Source organism: Drosophila bipectinata, unplaced genomic scaffold (genome assembly GCF_030179905.1).
Source record: "Drosophila bipectinata strain 14024-0381.07 unplaced genomic scaffold, DbipHiC1v2 scaffold_269, whole genome shotgun sequence".
NCBI lineage: Eukaryota > Metazoa > Arthropoda > Insecta > Diptera > Drosophilidae > Drosophila > Drosophila bipectinata.
The window spans coordinates 17709-37627 of NW_027222919.1; the positions used below are offsets into that span (position 1 = coordinate 17709).

The window sequence follows — 19919 nt, forward strand, 5'->3', positions numbered from 1 at the left end:
AAGCAAACAGCGATGTAAAGCATGATCGAAGTTTTGTTTTTAATCTTGTGTATGCTGTTTCCACAAAATAACAAAAACAAAAGCGATGCTTGCCGTTATTTTGTACTTATGCGCTAATGCGCATATGTTTATTAACTGGGTGGTTCGACGTTCGATTACTATAGGGTTAATCTAGTAAGTACCCATGTAGTTATCGATGAGGTAAGCACTTACCCAGGGCTAATCGCTAAATCGAATCGACTAGGTGGTTCGACGTTCGTTTACTATATGGTCACTTTAGTAAGTACCCATGTAGTGATCGACGAGGTAAGCACTTACCTAGGGTCAATCGCAAACTCGAGTCGACTAGGTGGTTCGACCGTCGTTTACTATAGGGTCACTTTAGTAAGTACCCATGTAGTGATCGGCGAGGTAAGCACATACCCATGGCCAATCGTTGGCCTCCAGTTCTGCAGCGTTGCTACTGTAACTGTGGCTACTAGTTATTAACTGATAGTTAGTATTTTTGTTACTATCGATGGTACTAACAGCCGAGAAAGAGTGTTGATAAGCGTGGTTGCAAAAGCAGCTGTTAATGCAGTACATTCCTCCTCTTGTAGAGGGGACATCGTGTATGTGTGCGATCCCGGACAGCCGCGGAGCTAGTGGCCGAAAGGAAGAGTCCTGAAGGTGAACCTTAGCTCGGACGGTCAAGTGAGGAGCGCCGCCGTGAGGACCCAATCTGGCGTTTATACAAGACCCGCGACGAAGCAGGCAGTTCCACCTATCGAGAGGGAGTCCTACGATAGATATCGAAACTGATCCCGCGGCATCCGGCAACGCCGAAGTTGCAGAACTGATAGTTTAAGCGGGTGTTGAATCTCTGTTAACTCAGACGGTAACCATGTGCCTCAATTTTCTTTTCTATTTGACACTCGAGGGAAGCGGACGAAATGTGAGAATATAGAATTAAGTTTACTCATTACTCATAATTACTCTGGCGGCGCTAAAAAACTTCGAATTCCCGCAACAATCATAGTGACAACATTTCTAACATTTCTATTTCTATTCTGCTAAGCATCTTACTTCTAACTAGTTTATAAATTTTAATATTTTTATCTTAATAAGCATTAATTTCTAATATTATAGACTACCTCTTTTATCTCCAAGATAACAATAACAATAAAAAAAAAAAGCTGTCTCATCCTGACCAACCCCAACAATATTTTGTTCCACCCCTATATCTACAATTGGACATTTACCATATGCACACACTCACACACACACATTAACCCCCGCACACTCTGTTACCGTTCGAAATCAATGTCTCTGTCTGTCGGCACCGAAAGAAGAATAAGCTTTTGAGGGTCGTGGTGAGGGACAAAGTTTAGCCGAACCGTTAGGCCAGATGACTAAATGCACTCGCTGAACGGAGAATAAGTGCAATAAAGCTCTCTCCTTGCAAAAATGCAAATAACAAAAACAACGAAAAAAATGAAAAGAACTTTGGCGCATCTGTGCAATTTTCAACCTCAAGTGAACCAAAACGAAGCCAAACGAAACGATACGAAAAGTTACGAATACGAAACACCAAGGACGGTAGAAGAGGGGTAGCGAGAAGGCAATGGCGAGACGAGGGGAAACAGAACCTGCCCCACAGTGCTGGACCATTGATATAGGTCCAAGTCCAGGCGTTGCATCTGTATTTGTACTATCATGTATCCATGTCTGTGTGTGTGTGTGCGCTGCGAAGTTCTCGACTGGGACGTCTAAAAATATTTAAATAACCCAATAACAGCGTGGTTCTGGCCCTGTACTGTACTGTACTGTACTGAACTGTAGCCTACACAAATAGGGACAAAGCGCTCCTGGAATCGGTAAGCGTGGTGGCAAGAAGAAGCACGGCGAAAATATTAAGAAAATTTTAATTTTATACTTTTATGATATTTTTTAGGGTGTTAGACGTACTTCGAACCTTCAGGCACCCATAATGCAACTGGAGGGTCATGAAGGAGAGATCTTTACCACAGAATTTCATCCGGAGGGAGAGATGCTGCTATCCTCCGGCTTTGATAGGCAGATTCGTGAGTGAAATTTTGAGTCAGTTTTGTATATTCTTTTCATTCATTATTATTGTTTTGCAGACATCTGGCAGGTTTACGGTGACTGTGAGAATATAATGGCTCTATCCGGATACAGTGGCGCTGTAATGGAAGCCCATTTTACGCCGTATGGTTCGCATATATATTCTCCTGCTCGACGGACAAAACTCTAGCCATTTGGGACATTGTTACGGGTCAACGGCAGCGACGCTTCAAGGGTCACGGGAACTTTGTGAACAGTGTGCAGGACCATAAAGATCTGGGATGCGAGGAAGAAACACGCCGTCCATACCCTGGAGTCTCCCTTCCAGGTGACTGCAGTTTGTTTTGGTGACACCGGAGAACAAGTAATCACCGGAGGCATCGATAATGAACTGAAAATTTGGGATATTCGAAAGCAGGCGGTTCTGCATACTTTGAGAGGACATGCAGATACTGTTACCGGCATGGCGCTGTCGCCGGAAGGTGATTTCGTCCTTACCAATGCTATGGACAACACGCTGAGAGTGTGGGACGTGAGGCCCTATGCTCCTGGCGAGAGGTGTGTAAAGGTATTCCAGGGCCATCAGCACAACTTTGAGAAGAATCTGCTTCGCTGCGCTTGGTCACCGGGAAGCGACAAAATATCCTGCGGTTCGGCCGATCGGCATGTCTACATTTGGGATGTCAACACGAGGCGCATTCTATACAAGCTGCCAGGACATAATGGCAGTGTAAACGATGTGGATTTCAGTCCGCAAGAACCTTTAATTTTGTCTGGATCCAGCGATAAAACCTTGTATCTGGGCGAGATTGAGGACTGACCTATGGAGAAGCCAAGTCAAAGGATAGGCCCACTGCTGGAGACTCCAGTGGAATGACAAAATGGAGAAATCGAAGATTAGTTTTATGATCAAGATACAAATAAATAATTTTAATATAACCCTCCCCCCATATATACAATTGCGTCGTAAAAGACCAATCTATAAAGAGAGTCTTCCAGCGTAGCAGAATCGCGTCATAGTTCGCATTTATAATTGCAATTTCTGATAAGCGAGCATTGATTTTCCCAATGAGTAAGTTGAGAAAATAATTAAAAAAACAATATGGTTACTTTTGGGAGGCGTTATATCACAAATAAGTTATATTTTGGATCAATGAGTTAAATAAGTTATATCGTTCGTTGCTGCGGTGGTTGGAGATGATTCGTTTTGTTTTATTGCTCTTCGTGGCTTATACTGGCAGCGCCCTTGTCGAGGCCGAAACGCTGGTCTTGAACAATTGCCCAAAGTAATGCTATTATTTGCGCCACAGCAAACAGAACTGTGAATGCGGTGCTTTTGGCTACCAAGGCCCAATACAGGGTTAACAACAGGCAGGAACTGTACGATATGGAAGTCAGGAGTCTCGGCTTTGAGAACATCTGTCGCAGAAAGGCTCCGAATCCGGACAAAAAGCAAAAGCTTAGTATAAAGAAGAGACTGCCCAGGGTGTAGAGCAAGGCAAACTTTCGGGCTTTCAAGATAAGAACGGGAATATAGTCGATAGGGAGTCGATAGGGATATGCAGAGTCCTCCCATTCCCAAACAGGCTACAAAACCCACAATTCTCTGCAGTCGCGACTGAAATATAAACGAAAATGGATTATAAATAAATTATTTAGGGTTTAGGACTCAATGTAATCCTACCAGTTTGGGACAACAGGAGTCCTGGGTGTCCTTTAGCCAGCTATTGGCCTCCGGCTCTGTGTTTTTGGAAAATAGTCCCAGACTTGGGACCTTCAACTGTGGCAGCTTCACATTGAAGCTCTTCTGATCACTCTGCAGCAATAAATATTCATCCAAATCGGACTTTAAACTACTCATGGCTAAAGTAGTTTTTCACAACTTTTTCTTAAAAATAATAATTTTCTTATTTATCGTGTGTCGTGTCAGAAACAAAACAAAACATGCGGAAAGGTACTAACGCCTGCGTGTCGCCAGCGATGCCAACCTGCTTTTAGACATAGTAGGTTGGTTTTCCGTTGTTATCGGTTATTGTTATCGCCTTTCGCGCCCAATTTTTAATCGCTTTTAAGTTTATTCCAAACCAAGAAGGCTTTGCATTCGATTTTCTGGCCAAAATGTGGGGTATATAAGGGGCAAAAGCATTTCTTTTCAATCAGTCGGAGCTCAGCCGCTCAAGGAGCCACATTTTATTTTTTGCATTCTTTTTATTTTTTTCTTTTCGACTTCTCTGATATTTATTTATTTTCTCATTTTAAATTAAACAATTAACAACGAACATTTCATTGTCGAATCAACGGCCTTCTGATTTTCATTTATTTTCGTCTATATTTAATTTTTTTTTATTTTTCAACCATATGGGTGATCTGGAGACGATGATCTCGACGATGATATGGATCTTATACATATATTTATTTTTATTTTATTCCATTTTTTATTTTACATTTTATTAAAAATGATAAATGACTGTGGTCTTTTCCAATCTCCAACGTTTAAAACACCCCCTTCTCTTATTTATCCTTTTTTTGCTTTTTATTTATTTTATTAAATATTTTATAATTTTTTTATTTTACATCTTCGGGACCTTGGTCTCCTCATTTTGTTCTTCATTTTGTCGAGCTTGCCCAACATCATCTTCTTTTTTTTATTTTTAAATTCGTTTTTTCCATTTTAATGCGTTGATTTTTTAATTTTACATTTTATCAAAAATAATAAAACACTGTGGTCTATTCCAATCTCCAACGTTTGAGACACCTCCTTCTCTTTTAACCATATATCTAACGAAATAAAATAGCCGTTAAATTCAAGGGTTCCAAACGCACTTAATATGGCCATTAATTATTTATTTATCTTTTTTTATTTTATTTTCTTTTTATTTATTTTATTATATATTTTATAATTTTTTTTTTTTTATCTTCGGGACCTTCGTCGCCTTATTTTGTTCTTCATTTTGTCCAGCTTGCCCATCATCTTGTTTTTTGTTTAGTTTTCAATTTGTTTTTTTCCATTTTAATTCGTTGATTTTTTAATTTTACTTTGGACTTTTCCAATCTTCGACGTTTAAGACACCCCCTGCTCTTATTTATCCTTTGTTAATTTTATATCCTTGCCGAGGATATATTTTGTCCACTTTTTTTTATATATATTTTTTATTTGTTTTTACCATTAAAAATGAAATTTAACTAAATATTATTATATTATTTATATATATTATTTAACTAAATAAAACAATTACCGGTTCACTCTCTTCAATTGGCCCATAGCCGTTGTACTCCAGGATGGCGAAAGCACTCAAGAGGGTCATCAATTAAATCCAAATTAATCTTTCAACAATTAATTTTATATAATAATAATGTGGTGATATTATAAATACTTCTCGACTTCTCTGATATTTATTTATTTTCTTATTTTAAATAAAACTATATTTCATATATAACTATTTTTAACAATTTTTTCCCAATATTTTTATATAAAAAAAAAAAACTTTTTGCTGCCCGACTTCTCTGATATTTATTTATTTTCTTATTTTAAATTAAATTACAAACAATGAACAATGTTTTTTCCAATCGGTTTCACTTTTATCTTATTTTTTTTATTTCTTTTTTTATTTTCTTTTCTTTTTATTTATTTTCTTATATATTTTATAATTTTTTTTGTGTTTTATCTTCGGGATCTTCTTTGGGACCTCATCTTGTTCATCTTCATCACCTTATTTTTCTTTTAGTTTTCAATTCGTTTTTTTCATTTTTATTCATTAATTTTTTAATTTTATATTTTATTAAAAATTATAACAAAAGACTGTGGTCAAATCATCCACGTAAAAGACTCCCACTTCTATTTATAATTATTTCTTCTTAAATCCTTGTAATTTTAATTATAATATAATGAATAAATAATTATATTATTAATTTTTTCCAAAATTGTTAATTTTTTTTTTTTATTTTTTTTTGTTTTAATTTTTTTAATTAATTATCAAAGATTGTAGAAAGGCTAACAAAACCTATGACTAAGAAATTAATAAATTTATTTTATTTTTCTATCTTGTCTCAAAATATATGTCTTATGGATTAGGGATTCACCCTAGACAGGAGGCTCACCTGGAGGCCCCATCTGATTAAGAAGAGGAAACAGGCTGAACAAAGACTTCGATCCTTCTACTGGCTCATGGGTAGGAGATCGAAGCTGAGAACTTCCACTAAACTCCTCATTTATCTGGACGTACGGCATACAGCTCTGGGGCACTGCGAGCAAGACGAATGTCCGAACTATACAAGCTTTCGAAAATAGACCCCTTCGAATCGCCACTGGGGCCCGCGTCTATCATGACAATCGCACCATCCACGAGGTTCTCAATTTCCCTTGGGTCAAGGACGAGATACAAAGAAGCAGCGCACGTTACATGCAGAGGCTTCATAATCACCCGAACCTGTTGGCCAGGTCCCTGCTGGACAACAGCGAGCAGCCCAGAAGACTAAAAAGGACACACCCACTGGACCTCCCCTTACTACTCTAATTTATTTCTACCATATTAATATTTAAAATTATCTATAAGTGAAGTTTATGTGATAACATTTAATGGTTGTCCCTAAAGGACAGTTTTAAATAAACGTTATCCTGCTATTACAAAAAAAAAATATATGTCTTTGCTTAATTCTAATTTTTTAAATTTTCCCTCTCCGAATCGAGTTAACCGGTTAGTTAAGCAAACCGGTTAGACTTAGTGTGACCGTAAAGCAATTTACAGACCATGTCAAATAGTGCATGGGTGGCAACTCTTAAGGCAGCAGCGGCAAATGGTGGCCAATTTTTTTCTAGGCACTACGGTCACACTGAAAAAAAAGGCCAAACGGAGTGAAGTCGCAACGGACAGCGCGCGCGTCCAGGCGAGCAAAAAAAAAAAAAAAAAAAGAAAACAAAAAGTAAAACAGTAGCGGCGGGCAATTAAATAAAAACGCCGCCAAAACACACACAAGAAAAAAATAAATAAAAATTGTTATCTAAACAAAAAAAAATAAATATAAATACGGCAAGAGTGGCCCCTCCCGTCTCCCCATCTATCTCTGAGTGCGCGTGCGTGTGTGAGAGCGTTGGTGTATCTGTGCGCCGCGAGTTATGTGAGTTTGTGTGAAAATGCATTAATAACACCAACACCGCAATAACAACAGCAACAAGAACAGGAACCACAACACGATTAAAATACAAATCAAATACAATAAAAAAAAGAAACAAAAACAAAAGGCAATCGCAAATGCAAATGGAAATCGAGCCAATAAAGTAAAAAAAAATTTGTAATTTTTTTATTGTTTTTCAATTCTATTTTTGTGATGCCTTTTTTTCTGTCAAATTTAATTCGCAACAAAAATTCAAATAAAAAAAACCAAAATCTTCACAACAAGGAGGTACCCCCTCATCACACCCTTCTAGAGATCTAAATCGGTTATATATTTTGGACTCGGTATCGGTTCGAGATCGGTCCGGTTCGGGCGGTAGAAAGTCGGAGCAGAACTTAAAACGGGCTAGCGACGCGCCTTTTTTGGAGGTTTTCGAAAAAATAAGCAACTAAAGTTGGAAAAAGCTTCTCAAAAAATCCAGTAAAATGCCCAAATTTCGAATACAGTTCAAAGCGGGTTTATAAAAAAAATACAACAAAAAAACAACAACAAGCTGCGAATAAGGATGCTCCAATGATCAGCCAAAGAAATCCACTCCAATGGTGTAAGTATTTTAAGAGCAGGTTGTGGGCCTTTCCGGGCGGGAGAAATCAAGGAAACTTCCAGGGGCCTCAAGAAGAGAAATTCTGGCTAAGAGGGAAAATTAAGGGGTCACGCCACCCTGAAATTTTCAAAAAATCGATTTTTTTTTTTTACTTAATTTAAAAGACGCGTATTTTAAGACGTCCCCGAAGACAATAACTTGATAATTATGGTTTATTTGAAGTCGGCACGGCAGGAGGGCACCTAAGACACTTCTTTTTCTTCTTTTCCGTTTTTCTCGAAACCACTTTTTTCAAGACGGTGGGCATGATAACTCAAAAACTGTTCAACCGATTGACTTGAAATTTGAAACACATCTTCTTACATGGATCCACAGAGTGACGTAGGATTTTTTCGATCCAATGGATAGAAATTTTTTTATGCAATTTTTAGTACGACATTTTTTGCCCAAAACATTGAGTCAAGTTTTGAAGTGCTCTCATTTGCGTAATTTTTTTTTTTTCTAAAACGGCGCCGTCACTCTGTTCTAAATTTATCACTTTTTAAAAAAAAATGTTTACTTTTTTCTGATGAAAATTGACACAAATTTCTGAAAAAAATTGAAAATGCCCACCATCAAGGAGCACTCCGGAAAAACCCATGATCGCCGATGTTCATATCTCCGCCATTTTGAATTGAAAACAAATTTTTTTTTATAATTTTTTTGAATTCTTTTTTATTGAATTGGAAAAAGGGGGGGGGGTTAAATTCCTTACAGATTCCTCACGGTATACCCCAGGGATTCCTTGAGGTATTTCCTCAAAGATTCCTCAGAGTATACCCCAGGTATTCCTTGGGGTATTTCCTCAAAGATTCCTGAGAGTTTACCCCAGGGATTCCCTGGGGTATTTAGTTCAAAATGCTCTTCGAATAACTGCAGGAATCCTGGAGTATTCCTTGAGTTGTTTGAATTTCTCGATGCGAGGAACTCTTCTATGGAAATTCCTCGATGGTTTGTATGAAACATACCCCGAGGATTCCTTGGGGGGCAATACTATTTCCTTGAGACGTTTCCTTGAGTAATCCTTGAGGTATGGTACTGAAAGGATATGCACACACTCACACACACACATTAACCCCCGCACACTCTATTACCGTTCGAAATCAATGTCTCTGTCTGTCTGCACCGAAAGAAGAATAAGCTTTTGAGGGTCGTGGTGAGGCACAAAGTTTAGCCGAACCGTTAGGCCAGATGAGTAAATGCACTTGCTGAACGGAGAATAAAAATGCAAAAAAGCTCTCTCCTTGCAAAAATGCAAATAACAAAAACAACGAAAAAAATGAAGAGAACTTTGGCGCATCTGTGCAATTTTCAACCTCAAGTGAACCAAAACGAAACGATACGAAAAGTTACGAATTCGAAACACCAAGATCGGTAGAAGAGGGGTAGCGAGAAGGCAATGGCGAGACGAGGGGAAACAGAACCTGCCCCACAGTGCTGGGCCATTAGTATAGGTCCAAGTCCAGGCGTTGCATCTGTATTTGTACTATCATGTATCCATGTCTGTGTGTGTGTGCGCTGCAAAGTAATCGACTGGGACTGCATCACAATATCAGAACAAAGTATATTTTAGATTTTTTGTCAAATTTTCTGGGGGATCCCCTTCAAAATGTTGAAAAATGCATGGATTGTCAATGTGGCCCCCTTCGAAGGCCATATCTTTGCCAATAATCATCCGATTCTTAAGCGGAATTCTTAAACCGATTTGTAGATCTCTTTTCCATGAATCTGCATCACAATATCATAACATAATATATTTTAGATTTTTTGTCAAATTTTCGGGGGGTCCCCTTCGAAATGTTGGAAAATGCAGGGATGGTCAATGTGGCCTTCGAAGGCCATATCTTTACCAATAATCATCCGATTCATAAGCGGAATTCTTAAACCGATTTGTAGATCTCTTTTCCATGAATCTGCATCACAATATCATAACATAATATATTTTAGATTTTTTGTCAAATTTTCTGGGGGTCCCCATCAAAATGTTGAAAAATGCATCAATGGTCAATATGGCCCCCTGCGAAGGACATATCTTTGCCAATAATCATCTGATTCTTAAGCGGAATTCTTAAACCGATTTGTAGATCTCTTTTCCATGTATCTGCATCACAATATCATAACATAATATATTTTAGATTTTTTGTCAAATTTTCGGGGGGTCCCCTTCGAAATGTTGGAAAATGCAGGGATGGTCAATGTGGCCTTCGAAGGCCATATCTTTGCCAATAATCATCCGATTCTTAAGCGGAATTCTTTAACCGATTTGTAGATCTCTTTTTCATGAATCTGCATCACAATATCAGAACATAATATTTTTTAGATTTGTTGTCAAATTTTCTGGGGGTCCCCTTCAAAATGTTGAAAAATGCACGGATGGTCAATGTGGCCCCCAGCGAAGGCCATATCTTTGCCAATAACCATCCGATTCTTAAGCGGAATCCTTAAACCGATTTGTAGATCTCTTTTCCATGAATCTGTATCACAATATCATAACATAATCAATGTTAGATTTTTGGTCAAATTTTCTGGGGGTCCCCTTTAAAATGTTGAAAAATGCACGGATGGTCAATGTGGCCCCCAGCGAAGGCCATATCTTTGCCAATAACCATCCGATTCTTAAGCGGAATTCTTAAACCGATTTGTAGATCTCTTTTCCATGAATCTGTATCACAATATCATAACATAATATATTTTAGATTTTTTGTCAAATTTTCTGTGGGGTCCCCTTTAAAATGTTGAAAAATGCATGAATGGTCAATATGGCCCCCTGCAAAGGACATATCTTTGCCAATAATCATCCGATTCTTAAGCGGAATTCTTAAACCGATTTGTAGATCTCTTTTCCATGAATCTGCATCACAATATCATAACATAATATATTTTAGATTTTTTGTCAAATTTTCGGGGGGTCCCCTTCGAAATGTTGGAAAATGCAGGGATGGTCAATGTGGCCTTCGAAGGCCATATCTTTACCAATAATCATCCGATTCTTAAGCGGAATTCTTAAACCGATTTGTAGATCTCTTTTCCATGTATCTGCATCACAATATCATAACATAATATATTTTAGATTTTTTGTCAAATTTTCTGGGGGTCCCATCAAAATGTTGGAAAATGCAGGGATGGTCAATGTGGCCCCCAGCGAAGGACATATCTTTTCCAATAATCATTCGATTCTTAAGCGGAATTCTTAAACCGATTTGTAGATCTCTTTTCCATGAATCTGCCCCACAATATCACAACATAATATATTTTAGATTTTTTGTCAAATTTTCTGTGGGGTCCCCTTCAAAATGTTGAAAAATGCATGAATGGTCAATATGGCCCACTGCAAAGGACATATCTTTGCCACTAATCATCCGATTCTTAAGCGGAATTCCTTAACCGATTTGTAGATCTCTTTTCCATTAATCTGCATCACAATATCAGAACCAAATTTTTTTTCGATTTTTTGTCAAATTTTCTGTGTGGTCCCCTTCAAAATGTTGAAAAATGCATTAATGGTCAATATGGCCCCCATGCAAAGGACATATCTTTGCCAATAATCATCCGATTCTTAAGTGGAATTCTTAAACCGATTTGTAGATCTCTTTTCCATTAATCTGCATCAAAATATCATAACATAATATATTTTAGAAAATTTGACAAAAAATCTAAAATTATTTTCTGTGGCGTCCCTTTCAAAATGTTGAAAAATGCATGAATGGTCAATATGGCCCACTGCAAAGGACATATCTTTGCCAATACTCATCCGATTCTTAAGCGGAATTCCCTAACCGATTTGTAGATCTCTTTTCCATGAATCTGCATCACAATATCATAACATAATATATTTTAGATTTTTTGTCAAATTTTCTGGGGGTCCCCATCAAAATGTTGAAAAATGCATCAATGGTCAATATGGCCCCCTGCGAAGGACATATCTTTGCCAATAATCATCTGATTCTTAAGCGGAATTTGTAAACCGATTTGTAGATCTCTTTTCCATGTATCTGCATCACAATATCATAACATAATATATTTTAGATTTTTTGTCAAATTTTCGGGGGGTCCCCTTCGAAATGTTGGAAAATGCAGGGATGGTCAATGTGGCCTTCGAAGGCCATATCTTTACCAATAATCATCCGATTCTTAAGCGGAATTCTTAAACCGATTTGTAGATCTCTTTTCCATTAATCTGCATCACAATATCAGAACCAAATTTTTTTTCGATTTTTTGTCAAATTTTCTGGGGGATCCCCTTCTAAATGTTGAAAAATGCATCAATGGTCAATATGGCCCCCTGCGAAGGACATATCTTTGCGAATAATCATCCGATTCTTAAGCGGAATTCTTAAACCGATTTGTAGATCTCTTTTCCATGAATCTGCATCAAAATATCATAACATAATATATTTTAGAAAATTTGACAAAAAATCTAAAATTATTTTCTGTGGCGTCCCTTTCAAAATGTTGAAAAATGCATGAATGGTCAATATGGCCCCCTGCGAAGGACATATCTTTGCGAATAATCATCTGATTCTTAAGCGGAATTCTTAAACCGATTTGTAGATCTCTTTTCCATGTATCTGCATTACAATATAATAATATAATATTTTTTAGATTTTTTGTCAAATTTTCTGTGGATCTCCTTCAACATGTTGAAAAATGCATCAATGGTCAATATGGCCCCCTGCGAAGGCCATATCTTTGCCAATAATCATCCGGTTCTTTAGCGGAATACCTTAAGAGATTTGTAGATATATTTTCCATGAATCTGCATCACAATATCAGAACATAATATTTTTTAGATTTTTTGTCTAATTTTCTGTGGATCCCCTTCAAAATGTTGAAAAATGCATCAATGGTCAATATGGCCCCCTGTGAAGGACATATCTTTGCCAATAATCATCCGGTTCTTTAGCAGAATACTTTAAACGAGTTGTAGATCTCTTTTCCATGAATCTGCATCACAATTTTATAACATAATATATTTTAGATTTTTTGTCAAATTTTCTGGGGGTCCCCTTCAAAATGTTGGAAAATGCAGGGATGGTCAAAGTGGCCCACAGCGAAGGCCATATCTTTGCCAATAATCATCCGGTTCTTTAACGGAATACCTTAAGAGATTTGTAGATATATTTTCCATGAATCTGCATCACAATATCAGAACATAATATTTTTTAGATTTTTTGTCTAATTTTCTGTGGATCCCCTTCAAAATGTTGAAAAATGCATCAATGGTCAATATGGCCCCCTGTGAAGGACATATCTTTGCCAATAATCATCCGGTTCTTTAGCAGAATACTTTAAACGAGTTGTAGATCTCTTTTCCATGAATCTGCATCACAATTTTATAACATAATATATTTTAGATTTTTTGTCAAATTTTCTGGGGGTCCCCTTCAAAATGTTGGAAAATGCAGGGATGGTCAATGTGGCCCCCAGCGAAGGCCATATCTTTGCCAATAATCATCCGGTTCTTTAGCGGAATACCTTAAACGATTTGTAGATCTATTTTCCATGAATCTGCATCACAATATCAGAACATAATATTTTTTAGATTTTTTGTCAAATTTTCTGTGGATCCCCTTCAAAATGTTGAAAAATGCATCAATGGTCAATATGGCCCCTGCGAAGGACATATCTTTGCCAAAAATCATCCGGTTCTTTAGCCGAATACTTTAAACGATTTGTAGATCTCTTTTCCATGAATCTGCATCACAATATTATTTTTTGTCAAATTTTCTGGGGGTCCCCTTCAAAATGTTGAAAAATGCATGGATGGTCAATGTGGCCCCCAGCAAAGGCCATATCTTTGCCAATAATCATCCGGTTCTTTAGAGGAATACCTTAAACGATTTGTAGCTCCATTTTCCATAAATTTGCGTCACAATATCAGAAAAAAATATTTTTTTAATTTTTTGTCAAATTTTCTGGGGGTCCCCTTCAAAATGTTGAAAAATGCATGGATGGTCAATGTGGCCCCCAGCGAAGGCCATATCTTTGCCAATAATCATCCGGTTATTTAACAGAATACTTTAAACGATTTGTAGATCTCTTTTCCATGAATCTGCATCACAATATCATAACATAATGTGGGAATGGGTCTGGCAGCGCTGTTTCCACCTATCCCATCCCTATCGTGGAGAGCAGATTTGGCGGAAGTACTTAACGAGAAACCGACGACGAGAGACGCGAGATTACGACGAGCAGCAGAACAATTCAACAAAGACAAAAAAGGCGCGATTTAAACCAATTAAAAACGTTTAACTTACTCTTTATTTTATAACTTTCAATATATAATCAAATAAACATTACAATAAAACATTAAAATAAAACTAGTGGGACTTTCTCATTTTACAAGGAAACACTAATCCCACAAATATGGGGGCACAACCTACGTGATAAAGTGAAGTTAATAAAATGATGAACATATTAATTTAAACGACGACGACGCCACACACACAACTCTGATCTACACGCATACATTTATAACGACGCATGAGTGTATGTAAACGACTGGTAGAGAAAACGTGAAAAAGAACGACGAACACTTGCGTAAGAACGACGTGAAACCACGTGTTAAAACGGGAATTGATTTTCGCAATACAAAAAGCTTGACTATACCGAGGCTGCACAAATGTCTCAACTCGGTGATTTTGATTCCGTGCTGCGGGCATTGAAAACGGAGAAGAAGAAAAATGTGGATCTTTTACACATGTTTGTGTATGAAAACAACGGTGATCGGCATAATAGGAAACGGCTGCAAAATTTTCAGGGATTTGACTTTGCCAAAGATGATGAAGAGTTTGGACAAAAAGTTTCATATGTTGCTGAGAATTTATCCAACAACGATTTGGCTGTAATTTGCAACATATTGGGATTGCAGCATGACAAAGATGACCTAATGGTCTATATTTTTCGAAATTTGCAAGCAGGAAACTTACTCCCGGACGCCGGTAAAGAGAACGACGAAGATGACGAAGATGATGAATATGATGAGGAAAATGATGAGAGTGGTATACCGAACCGTGTGATCACTAGAGCCAGAGAGCAAGAGAGAGCTGAAAACAAGGCTCTGAACTCGAGCGACGAAGAGGAAGAATTTCGCTCTGTGGGAAGCAACACACAACAACAGAAGAAGAAGAGAGCCAAAGCCAAGGTCTCTACAGTCACGTCCGAAAACAATGATGTGAGCTCAGTAAAAAGTTTTGGAGTGGTTTTGCCACGATTTTCGGTGAATTTCCGGGATATTGAGGACTCAATTAGACCCTTTAGCGGTGACGACACGCTTGCAGTGGAAGTGTGGGTGCATGATTTTGAGGACATGGCTTCAATTATGTACTGGGATGATCTTCAAAAGTTTTTTTTCGCGAAACGGTCACTCAAAGGTCTTGCCAAAATGTTTATAATGAGTGAACGTGGTATAAGAAGCTGGCAAATGTTAAGAAATGCTCTGATCAACGAGTTTAAAGCGGAAGTGAATGGTGCACAAATACATAAAATGCTGTCTGAGAGAAAAATTAAAAACAGTGAAAGCGTGCAAGAATATCTTCTCAAAATGAAAGAGATTGCTTCTCGTGGAAGCGTAGACAGCAGTGCGCTTATGCAATATGTGATCGATGGCATAAACGATCTAAGCGTTAACAAATCAATATTGTATAATGCGAAGGACATGAAAGATTTTAAGGAGAAGTTGAAGTGCTATGAAAAAATTCGCGAAAAATCCGGAAAATCTAAAAATCAGGACGAGAAGTTTAAATATTTAAACGCGAAAGACAGTAGTGGCCATAAAGACGTGTCCGGTCCAAAAAAAGTAAATTGTTTTAACTGCGGTGCTTTAGGGCATACATCCGCTCAGTGCGCTAATCGAAGTAACGGCCGAAAGTGTTTTAATTGCAATAATTATGGGCATATTTCAAAAAACTGCACCGTTGGCAAAATCGAACCGGTAGCAAATCCGATCAATATGCGTAAAGTTTCTGAGGAAAAATTACCGATGTGTAAGGAGATTCGTATGCAGCGTAATAAGTATACGGCCCTGATTGACACTGGCAGCAAATACAACATTATGAGTGAAACAGTCTACGTGAGTTTAAATAAGCCAATGCTGAATGCCGTAAACATTGTTCTCGTCGGGTTCGGAAATCAAAACAGAGTAAAACCGTTCGGTTCATTTAAAGAAAAGTTCGAAGTGGACGGGCAAGTCTTTCGAGAAAACTTTCTTGTAGTTTCATCTAATTTTTGGACGTTGAAGTTGTGTTAGGGGCAGAATTTTGTAACAATGCGGAAATTCAAATAAATCGCGACGGAATAAAAATCAAAAAGCCAGACAACAAGGACTTGGATGTAGAAATAGAGGCATTAATGAAAACCAATGTTGAAAATGGTGAAAACGTGAACATTAACATTGACAAAGATGCAAGTTTCGAAGCACAACGCGAAGTGAACGACTTAATTAAAAACTATAAGCCTGTGAATACGAAGTCAACCAACGTTGTTATGCGTATCGTTTTGAAGGATGACACTCCTGTGCACTCGCGTCCGCGTCGATTCGCATTTTCCGAGCGATGTGTCATTGATGATCAAGTTGAACAGTGGCTAAAAGACGGTATCATTGAACATTCTGAGTCCGAGTACAGCAGTCCAGTCGTTCTCGTGAAGAAACGTGATAATTCAGCACGTCTATGCATCGATTACAGGAGAATAAATAAGGTAATAGTACGAGATTCCCTTGCCCCTGATTGAAGACCAATTGGATCGTCTTCAAAATGCACACATATTTAGTACACTGGATCTAAAAAACGGATTTTTCCACGTAAACGTTGAGAAGGACAGCCGCAAGTTTACATCCTTCGTAACGCACAATGGCCAGTACCAGTTTCTTAAAGTCTCACGAATTCTCCAGGTGTGTTTCAAAGACACGTCAACGCCATCTTTCGAGATTTGACTCGTTCTTGTATTGCGATTCCATATGTAGACGACATTATAGTTCCTGCTGAAAACGAAAGACAAGCTGTTACCAATCTGAAAATTGTTATTCGACGTTGTGAAGAGTTCGGTTTAGTAATCAATCTCAAAAAATGCTGCTTTTTGAAGAAGAAAATCGAGTTTCTAGGTCATGTGATCCAGGACCAAAAGATTGCTATCTCTGACGACAAAACCAAAGCCATGACGAAGTTTCCGGTCTATTATATGAGCAAGAAAACGACTGATGCTGAGAGAAAGTTTTCCAGTTACGAGTTAGAAATATTGGCGGTGGTTGAAGCTCTTAGAAAATTTAGAGTTTATCTTTTTGGTATGAACTTCAAATTGATTAGCGATTGCAACGCATTCACCAATACCATGGAGAAAAGAGAAGTGTGCACTAGAGTCGCTCGTTGGATTCTCGAACTTCAAGAGTTTACCTTCGACGTGGAGCACAGATCGGGAACACGTATACGTCATGCTGACGCTTTAAGCAGATACCCTGTAATGTAGATCTCTGACGAAGCATTACACAGTCAGTTAAGACATATACAGTCGCAGGATGGAAGCTGAAGGCGATTATTGACATCCTGAATGAGAAGCCGAGTCACAATAATTTTTTCATGAATTCTGGTCTCCTTTACAAGCTAGTTGACGACGATGAGCTGATAGTTGTGCCACCAGTTTTTCAACGCGAAATTATCAGACAGGCGCATGAAAGAGGACATTTTTCTGTAAAGAAAACCAAAGAAATTATATCCAAGAAGTATTTCATTCCGAAACTGGAAGAAAAAATACAACGACAGATCAGATGCTGCATTCCATGCATCGTCTCTAACCGTAAGCTTGGTAAAAAGGAAGGAGAGTTGCATCCTTTGCCGAAAGAAGCGGAACCACTTCACACGTTTCATATTGATTTCTTAGGGCCGCTCGAATCAACACATAAGACGTATAAACACATTCTAGCCGTTATTGATGGGTTTACCAAATTCTGCTGGCTGTATCCAACCAAAACAACTTCTTCAAAAGACGTCATCCCTAGGCTGGAGGCACAGAGCGCAATTTTTGGCAACCCTGTGCAAATCATCTCCGACCGTGGTACTGCCTTCACATCCGATGAGTTTAAGCAGTATTGTAGCAAAGAAAATATCGAACTTCATGCAATAACGACTGGCCTTCCTAGAGCAAACGGACAAGTGGAGCGCCTCAATGCAACAATCATATCAGTCCTATCCAAACTATCCATCGAGGACCCCAGCAAATGGTACAAATTTGTGAGCAATGTTCAGCAAACAATTAACTCGACGTACTGTAGGAGTATACACACAACTCCATTTGAACTACTTGTAGGCGTAAAGTTACGGACTAAAACTGACGTACTGATTAAGGAAATTATACATCAAGAGTTGATCCAAGCGTTTCAGGATCATAGAGACGATATACGCAAGATAGCCAAGCAACAGATTCTTGTCATGCAGGACGAAAACAAGCACACGTATAATCTCAGACGCAAACCTGCAGCAAAATACAAAGTCGGCGATATTGTTGCTATAAAGCGTACTCAACTTGGCGGTGGGCTTAAGTTGAAGCCAAAGTTTTTGGGACCTTACCGAGTTACAAAGGTGAAGCCGACGAAAAATGTATCGAAAGATACTGTATCTGCTGATGGGCCGAGATTCACTACCACTTGTGCTGAGTACATGAAGCCGTGGGTTCATCTAGGTCTTGAGGACGACGACGACGACGCATTCGGGACGAATGCATAGAAGGATGGCCGAGTTGTGGGAATGGGTCTGGCAGCGCTGTTTCCACCTATCCCATCCCTATCGTGGAGAGCAGATTTGGCGGAAGTACTGAACGAGAAACCGACGACGAGAGACGCGAGATTACGACGAGCAGCAGAACAATTCAACAAAGACGAAAAAGGCGCGATTTAAACCAATTAAAAACGTTTAACTTACTCTTTATTTTATAACTTTCAATATATAATCAAATAAACATTACAATAAAACATTAAAATAAAACTAGTGGGACTTTCTCATTTTACAAGGAAACACTAATCCCACAAATATGGGGGCACAACCTACGTGATAAAGTGAAGTTAATAAAATGATGAACATATTAATTTAAACGACGACGACGCCACACACACAACTCTGATCTACACGCATACATTTATAACGACGCATCAGTGTATGTAAACGACGGGTAGAGAAAACGTGAAAAAGAACGACGAACACTTGCGTAAGAACGACGTGAAACAACGTGTTAAAACGGGAATTGATTTTCGCAATACAAAAAGCTTGACTATACCGAGGCTGCACAAATGTCTCAACTCGGTGATTTTGATTCCGTGCTGCGGGCATTGAAAACGGAGAAGAAGAAAAATGTGGATCTTTTACACATGTTTGTGTATGAAAACAACGGTGATCGGCATAATAGGAAACGGCTGCGAAATTTTCAGGGATTTGACTTTGCCAAAGATGATGAAGAGTTTGGACAAAAAGTTTCATATGTTGCTGAGAATTTGTCCAACAACGATTTGGCTGTAATTTGCAACATATTGGGATTGCAGCATGACAAAGATGACCTAATGGTCTATATTTTTCGAAATTTGCAAGCAGGAAACTTACTCCCGGACGCAGGTAAAGAGAACGACGAGGATGACGAAGATGATGAATATGATGAGGAAAATGATGAGAGTGGTATACCGAACCGTGTGATCACTAGAGCCAGAGAGCAAGAGAGAGCTGAAAACAAGGCTCTGAACTCGAGCGACGAAGAGGAAGAATTTCGCTCTGTGGAAGCAACACCAACAACAGAAGAAGAAGAGAGCCAAAGCCAAGGTCTCTAAGTCACGTCCGAAAACATGATGTGAGCTCAGTAAAAAGGTTTTGGAGTGGTTTTGCCACGATTTTCGGTGAATTTCCGGATATTGAGGACTCAATAGACCCTTTAGCGGTGACGACACGCTTGCAGTGGAAGTGTGGGTGCATGATTTTGAGGACATGGCTTCAATTATGTACTGGGATGATCTTCAAAAGTTTTTTTTCGCGAAACGGTCCCTCAAAGTCTTGCCAAAATGTTTATAATGATGAACGTGGTATAAGAAGCTGGCAAATGTTAAGAAATGCTCTGATCAACGAGTTTA

At 38.3% G+C, this 19919-nt stretch overlaps 1 protein-coding gene and 2 pseudogenes across 1 annotated transcript; 2 read left to right on the plus strand and 1 right to left on the minus strand.

The window, feature by feature from the left end:
* The first annotated feature begins 883 nt into the window (after positions 1-883).
* Positions 884-3015, plus strand: LOC122321874 (U5 small nuclear ribonucleoprotein 40 kDa protein-like; annotated as a pseudogene).
* A 31-nt stretch (positions 3016-3046) lies between these two features.
* Positions 3047-4079, minus strand: LOC122321873 (vesicle transport protein SFT2C-like; annotated as a pseudogene).
* Positions 4080-19094: 15015 nt separating this feature from the next.
* On the plus strand, positions 19095-19622 carry LOC138927466 (uncharacterized protein DDB_G0290301-like). Its single transcript, XM_070282746.1, has one exon. The coding sequence runs from the start codon at positions 19095-19097 to the stop codon at positions 19620-19622; it is 528 nt and encodes a 175-aa protein (XP_070138847.1).
* The last annotated feature ends 297 nt before the right edge of the window (positions 19623-19919 follow it).

What these genes read in the sequence shown, in the direction of transcription:
- LOC138927466 (XM_070282746.1), top strand. Translation starts at nt 19,095, where the DNA reads ATGTCTCAACTCGGTGATTTTGATTCCGTGCTGCGGGCATTGAAAACG.